The following is an 18,605-nucleotide window of genomic DNA, read 5'->3' as shown; positions in this document are numbered from 1 at the left end:
CCATTCTAAACTCACTTGATTTTACTAAAATGTTTACAATAAACATTATATCAAGGCTTAATTATAATTAACCGATAGTGAAAAATCTTTATTTCTAAAAAGAAGTTCTTGTTCCAGGAATTTCATTTTTCAAGTAGAAAATAATAAGAACATATATACAAAACCAACTAGTGAGTGGAATGCAGTGTGGCACTGAGCCCAGATTCTTCAGCAGGCATGGATGCTCGAGATATCTTTACATGATGGCTCCAAAAGCATTTAAATTCAAGGATCACTCAACCATGTGGCTTGCACATTTTACCTAATGCTACAAACATGTGATGCTAAAATCAAACTTCCCGTTCTGCTAGTTTCATTTATCTAATAGCATTTCCACTAATTGTTTTAAAGCTTACACATTCAAACTTCTTCCAAATAGCTCTACTACAGTTTTTCAGATAAAAGCAACTCAAACCAAAATTTGTTTTTTATTTAACTTTTACTAGCCACTTCTTTACAATACCAAACATTAAACTCAGGGCTCTGTGGATAAGTCATTTGATTTCCAGCAGATGGTCTCTATCAATCACTATTTTCATCTGACACCAAACATCCTCTACAACCCACAATCCTATGCAAAAACTGTGGATTTCCCTCCTCATGACTTTATCAACATAATTTTTGAAAATGCATTAAACACTATATAATTCAAATATTGTTACCTGCATTACAGCTTTGGAGGGAAAAGAAGAAATACAGAATTTATCATAACAAATTTCCTAAAATAAAATTTACAGGTCCTGTAATATACATTATAATGGCAGTTAACCAAAAATAAAATCAAATTGAATTGCTGCAATGTATTCAATTATATTTTTTTGAAAATTCAAATATGTATGTAAGTAATATAGGCTACATGACAATATATAATATTAATGTACGTTTAGGAATAATGAAAATGATACTTTTAATTTGCATATCCTTGGATCAAAGCCTAGGATATTACACATTCCTCAGAGAAAAGCCTTCAGTGAGAGCTTCTTTTAAAAAACAAGTATTTGTCTTGGCCACCGTGAATAATGCTATGATGAACATGGAAGTGCTCGTGTCTTTGCATACCAGTATTTTCAAGTTTTTTGAATGGCTACCCAGTAGAGAGATTGCTAGGCCATGTGGTAATTCTATTCTTAATTTTTTGAAAAACCACCACAACTGTCTTCCATAATACCTGTACCAGTTTACATTCTCACTAGCAGTGAATGAGGGTTCCCTATTTTTTTTTTTTTTTTTGTATTTTTCTGAAGCTGGAAACGGGGAGAGACAGTCAGACAGACTCCCCGCATGCGCCTGACCAGGATTCACCCGGCACGCCCACCAGGGACGACGCTCTGCCCACCAGGGGGCGATGCTCTGCCCCTCAGGGGCGTCGCTCTGCCGCGACCAGAGCCACTCTAGCGCCTGGGGCAGAGGCCAAGGAGCCATCCCCAGCGCCCGGGCCATCTTTGCTCCAATGGAGCCTTGCTGCGGAAGAGGAAGAGAGAGACAGAGAGGAAGGAGGGGGGGTGGAGAAGCAAATGGGCGCTTCTCCTATGTGCCCTGGCCGGGAATCTAACCCGGGTCCCCCGCACGCCAGGCCGACGCTCTACCGCTGAGCTAACCGGCCAGGGCCTAGGGTTCCTTTTTATCCACAGCTTCTCCAATACTTGTTATTACCTATCTTGTTGACAACAGCCAATCTAATAGGTGTGAGGTGGTATCTCATTTTAGTTTTGATTTGCATTTCTCAAATAGATAGCAGAGACAAATATCTTTTCATGTATCTGTTGGTCATTTGCATTCTTGGGAGAAGTGCCTGTTCAGGTCCTCTCCTCATTATTTTTTTTATTTTTTTATTCATTTTTAGAGAGGGGAGAGACAGAGAGAGAGAGAGAAGATGAGGGAGGAGCGGGAAGCATCAACTCCTATATGTGCCTTGACCAGGCAAGCCCAGGGTTTCAAACCGACAACCTCAGTGTTCCAAATCAACGCTTGATCCACTGCACAATCACAGGTCAGGCTATCTCCCCATTTTTTTAATTAAATTGTTTTCTTGTTTGTTGCTGATTTTGGCAAGTCCTTTATATATTTTAGATATTACCCCCTATCAGAGCTGTTGTTTGTGCATACCATCTACCATTTGGTTGGCTACCCTTTTGTTTTGTTGTTGTTTTCTTTTGCTGTGCAGAATCTTTTTAGTTAGATATAGCCCCATTTATTTATTTTTGCTTTTACTTCCCTTGCCTTTGGGGTCAAATTCATAAATATTCTCTATGGCCAAGGTCCATAAATTTAGTACCTATGTTTTCTTTTATGTAATTTATTGTTTCAGATCTTATATTTAGGTCTTTGATCCACTTTGAATTAATTTTTGCATGGAGACAAACTGTAGCTCATCCCAGCATTATTCACGGTGGCTAAAACATGGAAACAACCAAAGTGTCTCTCAATAGAGGATCAGATAAAGAAGATGTGGTACATATATATACAATGGAATACTACTCAGCCATAAGAAATGATGATATATTGCCATTTACAACAATAAGTATGGACCTTGAGAACAGTTACTGAGCAAAATAGGTAAATGAGAAAAAGCTAAGAACAATATGATTTCACACATAGGTGGAATATAAAACTGAGAATTCAGGTCATAGATAAAAGTGAAGTAGTTAGAGTAAGGGGCGTCAGGGGGAATGCGGTATAGAGGGACAAATATACAATGACATAAAATGATTTGACTTTGGGAGATAGGCACGTGGCACAATCAACAGTTCAAATGCTATAGAGATGTTCACATAAAACCTATGTACTCTTGGTCCTGGTCAGTTGACTCACTGGTAGAGCATCAGTCTGGCGTGCGGAAGTCACAGGTTCAATTCCCAGCCAGGGCACACAGGAGAAGTGCCTATCTGCTTCTCCACCCTTCCCTCTCTCCTTTCTCTCTATTTCTCTCTTCTCTTACCACAGCCAAGGCTCCATTTGAACAAACTTGGCCCAGGCGCTGAGGATGGCTCCACAGCCTTCGCCTCAAGCACTAGAATGGCTCTGATTGCAATGAAGCAATGCCCCAGATGGGCAGAGCATCATCCCCTACTGGACATGCCAGGTGGATCCCGGTAGGGCACATGCGGAAGTCTATCTCTATGCCTCCCTGCTTCTCACTTCAGAAAAATACAAAAGAAAAAACAAACCTATGTACTCTTATTAATCAATGTCACCCCATTAAACTGAATTTTTTTAATGAAGTGAGAGCAGGGGAGGCAGAAAGACAAACTCACACATACACCCTGACAGAGATCCACCCAGTAAGCCCCCAATGGGGTGATATTCTGCCAATCTGGGTCATTGCTCCATTGCTTAGCAACCAAGCTTATTTTAGCACCTGAGGCAGAGGCCACTGGAGTCATCCTCAGTGCCCAGAGCTAACTCGCTCAAACAAATGGAACCATGGCTGTAGGAAGGGGGAAGAGAGAGAAAAGGAAGGAGGAGGGGCAAAGAAAACAGTAGCTTCTGGCCCTGGCCGGTTGGCTCAGTGGTAGAGCGTCGGCCTGGCATGCGGAAGTCCCGGGTTCGATTCCCGGCCAGGGCACACAGGAGAGGCGCCCATCTGCTTCTCCACTCCTCCCCCTCTCCTTCCTCTCTGTCTCTCTCTTCCCCTCCCGCAGCCAGGGCTCCACTGGAGCAAAAGATGGCCCGGGCGCTGAGGATGGCTCCTTGGCCTCTGCCCCAGGTGCTAGAGTGGCTCTGGTCGCGACGGAGCGATGCCCCGGATGGGCAAAGCATCGCCCCCTGGTGGGCGTGCCGGGTGGATCCCGGTCGGGCGCATGCGGGAGTCTGTCTGACTGCCACCCCGTTTCCAGCTTCATAAAAATACCAAAAAAAAAAGAAAGAAAAAGAAAACAGTAGCTTTTCCTGTGTCCTGACCTGAACTGAATCTGGGAAATCCACACACCAGGACATTCTACCACTGAGCCAACCAGCCAGGAACAAATTTAATTTCTTAAATAAAAAATATATTTATATTTGTGATGAGTGACTCCTTTACTTCAGAAAGTAAATTGCTAGGCCCTGGCCGGTTGGCTCAGTGGTAAAGCGTCGGCCTGGCGTGCAGAAGTCCCAGGTTCGATTCCCGGCCAGGGCACATAGGAGAGGCGCCCATCTGCTTCCCCACCCCTCCCCCTCTCCTTCCTCTCTGTCTTTCTCTTCCCCTACCGCAGCGAGGCTCCATTGGAGCGAAGATGGCCCGGGCACTGGGGATGACTCCTTGGCCTCTGCCCCAGGCGCTAGAGTGGCTCTGGTCGCGAGAGAGCGACGCCCCGGAGGGGCAGAGCATTGCCCCCTGGTGGGCGTGCCAGGTGGATCCCGGTCGGGCGCATGCGGGAGTCTGTCTGACTGTCTCTCCCCATTTCCAGCTTCAGAAAAATACAAAAAAAAAAAATTGCTATGCCTTTCTGCAGATTTAGAATAAAAGAAGTGAGTTCAAAACACTAATAAAAAATGAAGTTGGAAGACTCACATGACCTGATTTCAAGACTTATTAAAAAGCTACAGTAATCAAATCACTGTAGTATTAAAAAAAAGAACTGGCAAAATAAACAAATGGAAGAGATGAGAAAGTCCAGAAATAGACTCACAAATATAGTAAACTGATTTCAGACAAAGGTGCAAATAGAAAAGGATAGCCTTTTCAACAAATAGTACTAGAATAATGGGACATCCATATGCAAAAAAAAAAAAAAAAAGCGGCACATCAACTCATACCTCACCTTTTAAAAAATTAACTTAAAACAGATCAGAGACCAATATGTAAAATATAAAATTATAAAACATCTAAAAAAAATAAGAGAATATCTTAATGACTGTGTTCTAAGCAGAATTCTTAGATATGACACCAAAAACATACCCAGAAAAAAAATTTAGAAACTGGATTTATAAACATATAAAACAACCCTGGCCGGTTGGCTCAGTGGTAGAGCATCGGCCTGGCATGCAAGGGGTCCCGGGTTCGATTCCCAGCCAGGGCACACAGGAGAAGCGCCCATCTGCTTCTCCAACCCTCCCCCTCTCCTTCCTCTCTGTCTCTCTCTTCCCCTCCCGCAGCGAGGCTCCATTGGAGCAAAGATGGCCCGGGCGCTGGGGATGGCTCCTTGGCCTCTGCCCCAGGCGCTAGAGTGGCTCTGGTCGCAATAGTGATGCCCCGGAGGGGCAGAGCATCACCCCCTGGTGGGCAGAGCGTGGCCCCTGGTGGGCGTGCCGGGTGGATCCCGGTCGGGCGCATGCAGAAGTCTGTCTGACTGTCTCTCCCCGTTTCCAGCTTCGGAAAAATACAAATAAATAAATAAATAAATAAATAAATAAATAAATAAACATATAAAACAATATCTCTGCATAATTAATGTTAAGAGAATGTAAGAAAATACTTGCAAGATCATATGTCTGACAAATGACTTGTATCCAGACTATGTAAACTACTCTGAAAATACAGCAATAAGGAAACAAGCAATCCAATTAAACTGATCAAAATATGAGTAGTTAATTTACCATAAAAACATATAGATGGAAAGTAAGCACATGAAAAAAATGTTTGACATTATTACTCATTAAGGAAAATGTAAATTAAAAACACAGTGACATACCACTACACTCCTATTTGGTTAAAAAGAAAGAGGAAAATGATGAAACCATATGCTGGCACACATGCAGAGCAATTAGGACTCTCTTACACTGCTAGTAAGAATGCAAAATGGTACAGCCACTTTGGAAAAAATTTAATAATTGTTTCTTATAAACCTAAATATATACTTCCCATATAATCTCAAAATCAGATTCCTAACTATTTATTCAAGAGAAATGAAAACTTACAATTACACAAAAATTTATCCATGAATGTTTAAACTGCCAAAAATAAAAACAGCTCAAAGGACATCAGCAAAAATCTGGATAAACAGTGGTACATCCCTACAACAGAGTGTCAGCAATAAAAATGAACAAACTACTGGTAAACATATCAACATTAATGAATCCCCAGTATATTTTTCTTAGTGAAAAAAGTCATATTCAAATGGCTGCATGCTGCATAATTCCATATATACGACATCCTAGAAAAGGCAAAACTGTAGAAATAGACAACAAACCTGTCGTTCCATTCATGGTCAGTTGTTTTTTCACAAAGGGAAGGTAGCTATCCAATGAGAGAAGTAAAGTCTTGAACAAATTGTGTGGAAACAGTAAATGCAGGGTGAAAATGAGGCCAAGGCCTCTACCTAACATCACTCACAGAAATTAATTTGAGATAGATCACAGACCTAAACATAAAAGCTAAGTTTGTAAAACTTCTAAAAGAAATAACAGATTATCTTTACAACCTTGGGATATAGGAAGATTATTAAGCACATAAAAATAAAAACTCAACGAAAAAATAAATACATACCCAAGAGAGAAAAAGATTTATAACTAAAACTTCATCAATATTTTAAAACTTATGATTATCAAAAGAAACATTACAAAATGAAATTGAAAAGTCAGTGTCCTGACCAAACAGCTCAGAGCATCATGCCAATACACAAAAGTTGCGAGTTTGATCCCCAGCTGGGCATATATAAGAACACATTGATGAAGTAACGGCAGAGAAATGGCACCGTGAGGAGGGCGACCGACAAATCTCCCCAAAATTTCAACAAGTTCATCTACCAGAGACAGAAAAATCTATCCTTGGACCGTCAGGAGTTCCACACACTGAAGGCAAAGTACTATCAACAAGACCACCCTCAGATGCCATTAAGAAAAAGGAAATGGAATATCATGGATACAAAAGATAGAGAAGTAGCACAGATAGATGTGGGAAAATCTATGGAGAAAAATTTAATATATTGGAAACCTTGGAGCTAAATGACAGAGAATTTAAAATAGAAATCCTAAAAATCCTCCGAGATATACAAGAAAACACAGAAAGGCAATTTAGGGAGCTCAGAAAACAACTCAACGAACACAAAGAATACATTACCAAGGAAATTGAAACTATAAAAACAAATCAAACAGATATGAAAAACTCAATTCATGAACTAAAAAACAAGGTAACAAGCTTAGCTAATAGAACAAGCCATATAGAAGGTAGGATTAGTGACAAAGAAGACAAGCAACTTCAGGCACAACAGAGAGAAGAAGAGAGACTCAAAAATTTTAAAAAATGTGAAAACCCCTACAGGAATTGTCTGACTCCATCAAAAAGAATAACATAAGAATAATAGGTATATCAGAGGGAGAAGAAAGAGAAAATGGAATGGAGAATATATTCAAACAAATAATAGACAAGAATTTCCCAAGCCTGTGGAAAAAACTAAAGCCTCAAATTCAAGAAGCAAACAGAACACCAAGTTTTCTTAACCACAACAAACCTACTCCAAGGCACATCATAATGAAAATGGCACAAACCAACGACAAAGAAAAAATTCTCAAGGCAGCCAGGGAAAAAAAGAATACAACATATAAAGGAAAACCTATTAGATTATCATCAGATTTCTCAGCAGAAACTCTACAAGCTAGAAGAGAGTGGACCCCAATATTTAAAGCCCTGAAAGAGAGGAACTTTCAGCCAAGAATACTATACCCATCAAAGTTATCCATCCTTCAAATACGAAAGAGAAATAAAAACATTCACAAATACAGAAAACATGAGGGAATTTATCATCAGAAAACCAACACTCCAGGAAATACTAAACGAGATTTTCCAACCAAATTCAAAGAACAAAACAAAACAAAAACACAAATAAAAGCTCCAAGAAGAACACAATAAAACCAAATTTAAACTGTGACAACAAAAGCAAAAAAAAGGGGAGAGGACGGAGATTAACAGTAGCAAAGGATGATGGAGTGCAGAAACACTCATAAGATAGGGTACTACAGGGGCCCTGGCCGGTTGGCTCAGCGGTAGAGCGTCGGCCTAGTGTGCGGAGGACCCGGGTTCGATTCCCAGCCAGGGCACACGGGAGAAGCGCCCATTTGCTTCTCCACCCCTCCGCCGCGCTTTCCTCTCTGTCCCTCTCTTCCCCTCCCGCAGCTAAGGCTCCATTGGAGCAAACATGGCCCGGGCGCTGGGGATGACTCCTTGGCCTCTGCCCCAGGCGCTAGAGTGGCTCTGGTCGCAACATGGCGACGCCCAGGATGGGCAGAGCATCGCCCCTGGTGGGCATGCCGGGTGGATCCCGGTCGGGCGCATATGGGAGTCTGTCTGACTGTCTCTCCCTGTTTCCAGCTTCAGAAAATAGCAAAAAAAAAAAAAAAAAAAAAAAAAAAGATAGGGTACTACAATGAATATGGTAGGTACCCTTTTCATTACTTAATGGTAACCACCCCTGAAAAAACCACCACAGAAGCACATGACTTAAAAAAGGTAGCAACAGAGGAAAGAAGTATGGAATACAAACAAACAAAAACAAATGATAGAAAAACAAAAGAGAAGAATCAAACAAGATACAAAACTAACAGAAAGCAATTATATAAAATGGCAATAGGGAACCCACAAGTGTCAAAAATTACACTAAATGTAAATGGATTAAACTCACCAATAAAAAGACACAGAGTAGCAGAATGGATTAAAAAAGAAAATCCGCCTGACCAGGCGGTGGCACAGTGGATAGAGCATTGGGCTGGGATGTGGAAGGACCCAGGTTCAAGACCCTGAGGTCGCCAGCTTGAGCGCGGGCTCATCTGGCTTGAGCAAAAGCTCACCAGCTTGGACCCAGGTTCGCTGGCTCCAGCAAGGGGTTACTCAGTCTGCTGAAGGCCCGCGGTCAAGGCACATATGAGAAAGCAATCAATGAACAACTAAGAAGTTGCAACGCGCAATGAAAAACTAACAATTAATGCTTCTCATCTGTCTCCATTCCTGTCTGTCTGTCCCTGTCTATTCCTCTGACTCTCTCTCTCTGTCTCTGTAAAAAAAATAAATTAAAAAAAAAAGAAAATCCAACTGTATGTTGCTTACAAGAAACACATCTAAGCAACAAGGATAAAAACAAATTCAAAGTAAAAGCCTAAAAAGTAATACTCCAAGCAAATAACATCCAAAAAAATAGCAGGTGTAGCAATACTCATATCTAATAATGCTGACTACAAGACAGAAAAAGTATTCAGAGACAAAAATGGTCATAACATAATGATAAAGGGGATACTGGATACTGAATCAAGATGACATAACAATCTTTAATATATATGCACCAAACCATATATAAGACAAAATATATAAGACAGCTACTTATTGACCTAAAAACAAATACTGACAAAAATACAATCATACTTGGAGACCTCAATACACGGCTGATGGCTCTAGATCGTTCATCCAAACAGTAAATCAATAAAGATATATTGGCCTTAAATGAAACACTAGAGCACCTGGATATGATAGACATTTACAGGACACTTCATCCCAAAGCGACAGAGTATACATTTTTCTCTAGTGTACATGAAACATTCTCAAGAATTGACCATATGTTGGGCCACAAAAATAACATCAGCAAATTCAGAAAAATTGAAATTGTACCAAGCATATTTTCTGGTCATAAAGCCTTGAAACTAGAATTCAACTGCAAAAAGAGGGAAAAAAACCCACAAAAACGTGGAAACTAAATAACATACTTTTAAAAAATGAATAGGTCAAAGAAGAAATAAGCACAGAGATCAAAATATACATACAGACAAATGAAAATGACAATACGACATATCAGAATCTCTGAGATGCAGCAAAAGCAGTAATAAGAGGGAAGTTCATATCACTTCAGGCATATATGAACAAACAAGAGAGATCCCAAGTGAACAACTTAACTTCACACCTTAAAAAACTAGAAAAAGAAGAACAAAGACAACCCAAAACCAGCCAAAGAAAGGAAATAATAAAAATCAGAGCAGAAATAAATGAAATAGAGAACAGAAAAACTATAGAAAAAATTAATAAAACAAGGAGCTGGTTCTTTGAAAAGATCAACAAAATTGAAAAACCCTTGGCAAGACTCACCAAGGAAAAAAGAGAAAGAAAAAACTCATATAAACAAAATCCAAAATGAAAGAGGAGAAATCACCATGGACATCACAGATATACAAAGAATTATTGTAGAATACTACACAAAACTATATGCCACCAAATTCAACAATCTAGAAGAAATGGATAAATTCCTAGAACAATACAACCTTCCTAGACTGAGTCATAAAGAAGCAGAAAGCCTAAACAGATCAATTAGCAGGGAGGAAATAGAAAAAACTATTAAAAAAACCTCCCCAAAAATAAAAGTCCAGACCCAGACGGTTATACTAGTGAATTCTATCAAACATTCAAAGAAGACTTGGTTCCTATCCGACCCAAAGTCTTCCAAAAAATTGAAGAAGAAGCAATACTTCCAAATACATTTTATGAGGCCAACATAACCCTCATACCGAAACCTGGCAAGGACGGCACAAAAAAAGAAAATTACAGACTAATATCTCTAATGAATACAGATGCTAAAATACTAAACAAAATACTGGCAATACGAATACAACAACATATTAAAAAAATAATACATCATGATCAAGTGGGATTCATCCCAGAATCTCAAGGATGGTTCAACATACGGAAAACAGTTAACATAATACACCATATCAAGAAAACAAAGAACAAAAACCACATGATCTTATCAATACATGCAGAAAAGGCATTCAATAAAATACAACACAACTTTATGTTTAAGACACTCAACAAAATGGGTATAGAAGGAAAATATCTCAACATGATAAAGGCCATATATGATAAACCATCAGCCACCATTATATTAAATGGCATAAAACTGAGGACTTTCCCCCTTAAATCAGGAACAAGACAGGGTTGTCCACTCTCTCCACTCTTATTTAACGTGGTGCTAGAAGTTCTGGCCAGAGCAATCAGACAAGAGAAAGAAATAAAAGGCATCCATATCGGAAAAGAAGAAGTAAAGGTATCATTTTTTGCAGATGATATGATCCTATACATCGAAAACCCCAAAGACTCCACAAAAAGATTACTAGAAACAATAAACCAATACAGTAAGGTTGCAGGATACAAAATTAACATACAAAAGTCCATAGCCTTTCTATATACCAACAATGAAATATTAGAAAACGAACTCAAAAAAATAATCCTTCACGATTGCAACAAAAAAATAAAATACCTAGGAATAAACATAACAAAGAATGTACAGGACCTATATAACAAAAACTACAAAGCATTGTTAAAGGAAATCGAAAAAGATACAATGAGATGGAAAAATATTCCTTGTTCTTGGATAGGAAGAATAAATATAATCAAAATGGCCATATTACCCAAAGCAATTTATAAATTTAATGCAATTCCCATCAAAATTCCTATGACATTTTTAAAGAAATGGAACAAAAAATCATCAGATTTATATGGAACTATAAAAAACCCCGAATAGCCAAAGCCAGGGGTCCCCAAACTACGGCCAGTGGCCGCATGCGGCCCCCTGAGGCCATTTATCCGACCTCCGCTGCACTTCCAGAAGGAGCACTTCTTTCATTGGTGGTCAGTGAGAAGAGCATAGTTCCCATTGAAATACTGGTCAGTTTGTTGATTTAAATTTACTTGTTCTTTATTTTAAATATTGTATTTGTTCTCGTTTTGTTTTTTTACTTTAAAATAAGATATGTGCAGTGTTCATAGGGATTTGTTCATAGTTTTTTTTATAGTCCGGCCCTCCAACAGTCTGAGGGACAGTGAACTGGCCCCCTGTGTAAAAAGTTTGGGGACCCTTGGCCAAAGCAATCCTAAGGAAAAAGAATGAAGCTGAGGGCATTACAATACCTGACTTCAAACTACATTATAAGGCCATGACAATCAAAACAGCATGGTATTGGCAGAAAAATAGACACTCAGACCAATGGAACAGAATAGAAAGTCCAGAAATAAAACCACATATATATGGTCAAATAATTTTTGATAAAGGAGCCATCAACACACAATAGAGAAAAGAATGCCTCTTAAACAAATGGTGCTGGGAAAACTGGAAAGCCACATGCAAAAGAATGAAACTCGACTACAGCTTGTCCCCCTGTACTAAAATTAATTCAAAATGGATCAAAGACCTAAATATAAGATCTGAAACAATAAAGTACATAGAAGTTGACATAGGTACTAAACTCATGAACCTGGGTTTTAAAGAGCATTTTATGAATTTGACTCCAAAGGCAAGAGAAGTGAAGGCAAAGATAAATAAATGGGACTACATCAGACTAAAAAGTTTTTTCTCAGCAAGAGAAACTGACAACAAAATAAACAGAAAGCCAACTAAATGGAAATGATATTTTCAAACAACAGCTCAGATAAGGGCCTACTATCCAAAATATACAAAGAACTCATAAAACTCAACAACAAACAAACAATCCAATTTAAAAATGGGAAGAGGACATGAGCAGACACTTCTCCCAGGAAGAAATACAAATGGCCAACAGATAAATGAAAAGATGCTCATCTTCATTAGTTACTAGAGAAATGCAAATCAAAACTACAATGAGATACCACCTCTCACGTGTTAGATGAGCTATTATCAACAAGACAGGTAATAGCAAATGTTGGAGAGGCTGTGGAGAAAAAGGAACCCTCATCCACTGTTGGTGGGAATGTAAAGTAGTACAACCATTATGGAAGAAAGTATGGTGGTTCCTCAAAAAACTGAAAATAGAAAACTACCTTATGACCCAGCGATCCCTCTACTGGGTATATACCCCAAAACCTCAGAAACATTGATACATAAAGACACTGTAGCCCCATGTTCACTGCAGCATTGTTCACAGTGGCCAAGACATGGAAACAACCAAAAGACCCTTCAATAGAAGACTGGATAAAGAAGATGTGGCACATATACACTATGGAATACTACTCAGCCATAAGAAATGATGACATCGGATCATTTACAACAAAATGGTGGGATGTTGATAACATTATATGGAGTAAAATAAGTAAATCAGAAAAAAACAAGAACTACATGATTCCATACATTGGTGCGACATAAAAACGAGACTAAGAGACATGGACAAGAGTGTGGTGGTTACCAGGGGTGGGGGGGAGGGGGGCACGGGAGGGAAGGAGTGATAGGGGAAGTGGGAGGGGGGGGCACAAAGAAAACTAGATGGAGAGTGACGGAGGACAATCTGACTTTGGGTGATGAGTATGCAACATAACTGAATGACAAGATAACCTGGACATGTTTTCTTTGAATATATGTTCCCTGATTTATTGATGTCACACCATTAACATTAATAAAAATGTATTTTAAAAAAAAGAACAGATTGATGTTTCTGTCTTCCTCTCTCCCTTCCTCTTTCTCTAAAATCAATAAATTTTTTAAAAATTTAATGTAATGTGAGCAACTGAAAGAAAATATCTGTGATACATATATATGAAAAGGATTTGTAAAGAACTCTTTCAGATCTATAATAAAAACACAAACAAGCCACGTTTTTAAGTGGGCAGATACTTGAAGAGATAGTTCATAAAATAAGATATCTGAATGGCCATTAGTACAAGAAAATGTAAAACATCATTAATCACCAAGAAAATGTGAATTAAAACCACAATAAAATACCACTTTAAAATAACTAGAGTGGCTAAAATTTGAAAGATAGACAATACCAAATGTTGCAGAAGATGTAAAACAATGGAAATGTATCTATTGATGGTAGAAATATAAAATGATAAAACCATTTTAGAAAAAACTGACAGATTTTTATAAACATATACCTATCCTATGATATACTTTTAACCAAGAGAAATCAAAATATCTGTAAGCAAAAACACTTATACAGTAATGTTTGTAGCAATTTTATTTACAATAGCCAAAACTGAAAACAACTCAAATGTCCATCAACTCACAATCCATCAAATTATATGTAATTATAAAATGAAATAAAAAAAGTGTGAATAAAAAAATACACCCAACAACTTGGATGAATATCAAAAACATGTGAGTGAAATAAGCCAACTATCAACGACTACCTACTGAATGACTCCTTTGAGAGGACATTCAAGAACAGGTAAGGGAAAATCTATGATGATAGACATCAGAACAATGGTTGTCTATGGGGAGTGGAAACTAACTGGAAGCGGACATGAAACTTTCTAGGATAATGAAAATGTGTTCAGTCTTAAGTGGGGTGACAGTCACTTGGGTGTTTACATTGATAAAAACATTAAATTGTACATGTAAGACTTGTTCACTTCACCATATGTCAATGTTACTTCTTTAAAAATTAATTGTTTAGGTCTTTTATTTCAGTAGTAGAAATGCAAGGCATATCACAAGGCACCCTTCATACAGTGAACAAATGGCTACTTTAAGAGAGTGTATTAACTCATCTAAATTCATAGAGAAAGGCATAAGTTCACATAGGCCCCTTAAGTTTGGAAAAACAGAATGGTCTTATTTTAAGGAATCCAAAACTGTTTATTGGCAAATAAGAATATATAGTTTCTTTTTTAATTATATTAGCCAATATACACATGAATGGGCCAAATAAGAGATTAAATACTAACTCAAACATGAGAAGAATATACAGCCTTCTGGTTCCTAAGTCTCCTATTTTAAGAACAAGGAACCTATTATTAAATTCAATATGAAAAAAACATATATACTACCATATGTTATTCCTGATTGGGCAGAAATGACAGTTTACAATATAAATTATGCTGAGAAAAATTTGTGTAGGAAAAAATATGGTTAGGTTAACTACCCATAACTTCTGCTCTCAATGGAATCCAACATAAAAGACATAATACGTCTCACAGTCAATTACTTTGCTGCAGGGTCTACAACTATAACTCCAGTACTTATGCAATGTTAATAGGTATAACAAATGTCAAACCCAAATTAATTAAAATTATGGTTGACATAGGAACCCTGTACAAGTGGAGTAAACTGGATAAAAAAAAAAAAACCTATACTAAAACTGAAAATATTTTATCAAACCTCTTAAATAAAGGAAATACAATTTTAGCATTTAACTGATCAATGCATTCTGAGATATTTTAACCAGAAATCCAGCTACTTCGAAAATTGAGTGAAAGACAATCTTTAATACCCACACACACACAACACATATCCGTTCATGTGTATGTGGGTGTGTTTGTGTGGTCCGATGTATCACTGGTGCCTAACAAGTTCTATGTGGCATTCAAAAAGTTTGGAACTGCAATGGTACTACTTTGAAATAAAGACAGAGCATCTATTTTTTAAAGCTTTGTAGAAGGTCTACCTGTGCCCTCTTCTGCACCTCCAGGAGGAGCTCCGAGTACTGCAGCTCCAGCTCCTTCTTTTGTTTGTGCCAGCAGCTCTCCTGGGCTTTGATCTGCTCTGCCACTTTGTTGAAGGTGTCTTCCTGGGTCTGTTGAAGCTCTCTCATCGTATCAGACTTGTTTTTACAGATATACTCTAGATGACTTATCTAAGTGGGGAAATGCAGCAGAGAATAAGCTATGTTGAGAAACCATTTCTATGTATCACCTCCTCCAAAAGCATATAAAATTTTCTAATATATTTTATTCCTTAAGATCATATAAATATTGTAAGTTAAAGTGAAGATAAAGAAATGATGAAATAGGAATTAGTAGGGCAAATTATCGTATTTTAGTAGAAAATGGTGTCATTTGTATGCTTAGATAACAAATATTTTATTCTTCTCTATAAAAAGGTACTCATTCTAAGACTAAAATACTAAAAAAAAAAACTAAGAAGAATATTCTTACTTCTATATCCAAAGCTCAAGCTATTCAGGTATCTCAATGGGAAAGAAAATATTTAAATGAAAGTTACAAATTTACAAACATTTTACATATAATAAAGCAGAATTCTCCACCCACTTTTTATTTCACATTCAAAACATTAGAAAGAAAATTCTCATCATCAAACATGTATGGCAATTAATGTGTTTTGAAACTATTAAAATCTGTTAAAACATAACACCATCTTAGAGGGTTACACATGAACTTAGTTTAACTATCAGTCATATTCAAACCCATGATACACACATTCACAATCACGACCAGTATCTGTGCCTCACAATTTAATCTCTCATTTCCTCAACCCTGCTTCTCACTGCTGATGGTAGTAGTGTCAGCTACTCAGACCAAGCAAAATGCTCTCTCTCACCCTAAAATTGGACCAGGATTAAAAATAAACTTTGGAGAACAGTTTTTCTTTTCATGTCCCTTAAGAGCAAATGTTGTCGCAACTAAGATCTGGAAACTAGACCACATAAACATAGTTCTTAGCAGTTCTATAGACCCAGGATAAAAATCAATATCTTTAATGATGACATATATTGATCTGCTAAGCCATTTTGATTTTCTATAACCAAAAGGCTTTTAATTTTTTTGAAAGACTGAATTTCTAAGCTTGTGAATGATAAAGGGACTATAAAAGTCTACTGTTTTTTCCTACAATATATACTTCATACAATCTAAAGCACTGAATGGGTTTGGTAATACACAGTTTGTTATATCTGAAAAAATGTTACAAACATAATTTAAAATTTTTAACTGCTTTTAAAGTAACACCTCATTATTTCCTAAGCCAAGAATTTTAAGATCATGTTTTGAATCCCTGTATCTTGTTTCTATTTTATCCTAACATAAAGAGTTGGTTTATTAATGTAAATGACTAAGTTCTTTGAATTGCTTCATCAGTAAGATTAATTTATTTTCTTTTAATTAGGTCCCTGTGGCTAATACTGGCTAGTAGTATTAGCATGTCCTGCACAGAAAGTAGAGCTTAGAGACTTCATACAGACTTCAGTCACATTTACATGCCCACAGCAATGGCATCAAACTGAGTTGTAGACAAGCCATAATTAATGGTATTGAATTATTAACACCCAAATTCTTTTTGAAATAAGATGAATGTCAGCCCCTCTTAATGATACTGTGATGTGGACAAATGTCACTGAATTTAATAGAGGTATCTGGTGCCTGAGGACAGTTACCTTCTCATTAGCCCTGTTGAGGTCTGCGATCAGGGCATCAACATTCTCCTGCAAGACTGCACAAAGCTCAGACCAAGAGAATTTATCCAGCATGCCTTCTGGTTGTTTTATGAGCACAAAGCCTGCTACCAAGTGCTGATACAAGGTATGAAGGAAGGTTAGCTTCTCCTGTGAGCAAAAAATAGAGAAGTAACTCTAGTATATAAACACTGTGAGAAGTAAAACACATAATACAAACGGTAAAGAATTTATTTCAAAAACCAGGAAAGGAATTGAAATACTCAAGCCTCAGAATACTGTCACTTTGGTGACTTCTTTTTACATTCAAAAATAAGCATAAGAAAGAAACTGGGATTGGCTTACATTTAGTAATCAAAACCAAAATCTGAGGTTGAGAGCCAGAAGACCAGTGTTCTGACCCCCCACTCTGCTGCCCCCGAGCATGTGATATCTCAGTAAGTGCATGTTCATGCCTCGGCTTCCTCAGCTGTAACATGAGCTATAACAACTTGTTCCTGAGCTCCTCTAACTGAAAGTCTGTCTGGTAATTCTATAATTTCATATTTACATTTGCTAAAACAGGTGTTATTTTAAGTAAAAAAAAAAAAATACAGAGAGAAGAGTGTTACTCAGCTCTGTCAAAGAACAAGTTACACCAATATCTGTACTTTCCAGGTACAGAATTACTCCGCTCTCCCCTCCTCCCGAGATTCCAGTTTACTTACCACTTACAGGAAATCTATCCCAAGCCCCTTGGGCAAAACAGACAGTTATATGAAAGATATGGAAGATAAGCTCATTTGTTTTCCCCACTTATAAGTTCATAATAGTGTTTGGCACAAGGAACATTTGAGGGTGTTGAAACATTACAAAGTAATGGTCAAAAAAAAAAAAGGACAGACCTGCCCAAGACATATTTCCTAAATCCACCAATTAGAAACATGTTTAAAAAGTTCTTTAAAATTATACTGCCATTGCAACCACTAGTCTATCCATTGTTTACTAACCTAGAAACATTATGCTATAAAAATCGATAAAAAGCTGATCCCCTCTTGAACGCACAAGGAGAGTTTTCTTACTAAAATTCAAAATGCTGTCTTTATAAGGTGTTTCATCTATACAGTCCCAAAGAATGTATAGGTAAGGTAACAGTGAAACTGCAAAATTAGTACTTTATGTACATAAAATAAGTCTCCTCAAGTTTTTTAAATATATCAGCAGAAAAAGAAAATTTGTAAAAAGAGAAATTTTAACAAAAAATAAAAATTCTAATCTTATCAATAGGAAAAACTGAATATAGCATATGTAGAGGTTTGTAATTAAAAGTTGTGGGGAAAGTTTTCTGATAAATATCAAAATATGTATCTTAATTCTCTATATGCCACCTTACTTTTTTCCAAATAAAACTATTTAAAAGCCAAAAAAATTAAATATGTAATTAAAATCATAAACTCAGAAGAGTCTTCATAAATATGCTATGCCTTTTTCTTTTCTAAGCAATTAAAGATGTCTTTTGCATTTTCAACTGGGTTGAGATATATAAAAATCTTACTAAATATAGCTAAGCAAATGTAATATGCAGACACTAAAACCTC

The 18,605-nt window shown here is 37.3% G+C and overlaps 1 protein-coding gene and 1 non-coding gene across 2 annotated transcripts in view; one reads left to right on the top strand and one right to left on the bottom strand.

The window, feature by feature from the left end:
* Positions 1-18,605, bottom strand: part of CCDC171 (coiled-coil domain containing 171) — a 395,587-nt gene that overhangs the window by 231,859 nt on the left and 145,123 nt on the right. The window contains exons 15-16 of the mRNA XM_066368208.1: positions 17,011-17,178; positions 15,286-15,474 (exon numbers count right to left, since the gene is read on the bottom strand). Of these exons, the coding sequence (XP_066224305.1) occupies positions 15,286-15,474; positions 17,011-17,178 (357 nt within the window). The remainder of the gene's footprint in view (positions 1-15,285; positions 15,475-17,010; positions 17,179-18,605) is intronic.
* On the top strand, positions 3,529-3,604 carry TRNAA-GGC (transfer RNA alanine (anticodon GGC)). The gene has a single exon. It is a non-coding gene; the product is annotated as a tRNA-Ala (tRNA).

The sequence above is a fragment of the Saccopteryx leptura genome, chromosome 2 (genome assembly GCF_036850995.1).
Source record: "Saccopteryx leptura isolate mSacLep1 chromosome 2, mSacLep1_pri_phased_curated, whole genome shotgun sequence".
Classification (NCBI taxonomy): Eukaryota; Metazoa; Chordata; class Mammalia; order Chiroptera; family Emballonuridae; genus Saccopteryx; species Saccopteryx leptura.
The sequence above is the reverse complement of the archived record's forward strand: the minus strand, read 5'-3'. Positions and strand labels throughout refer to the sequence as shown.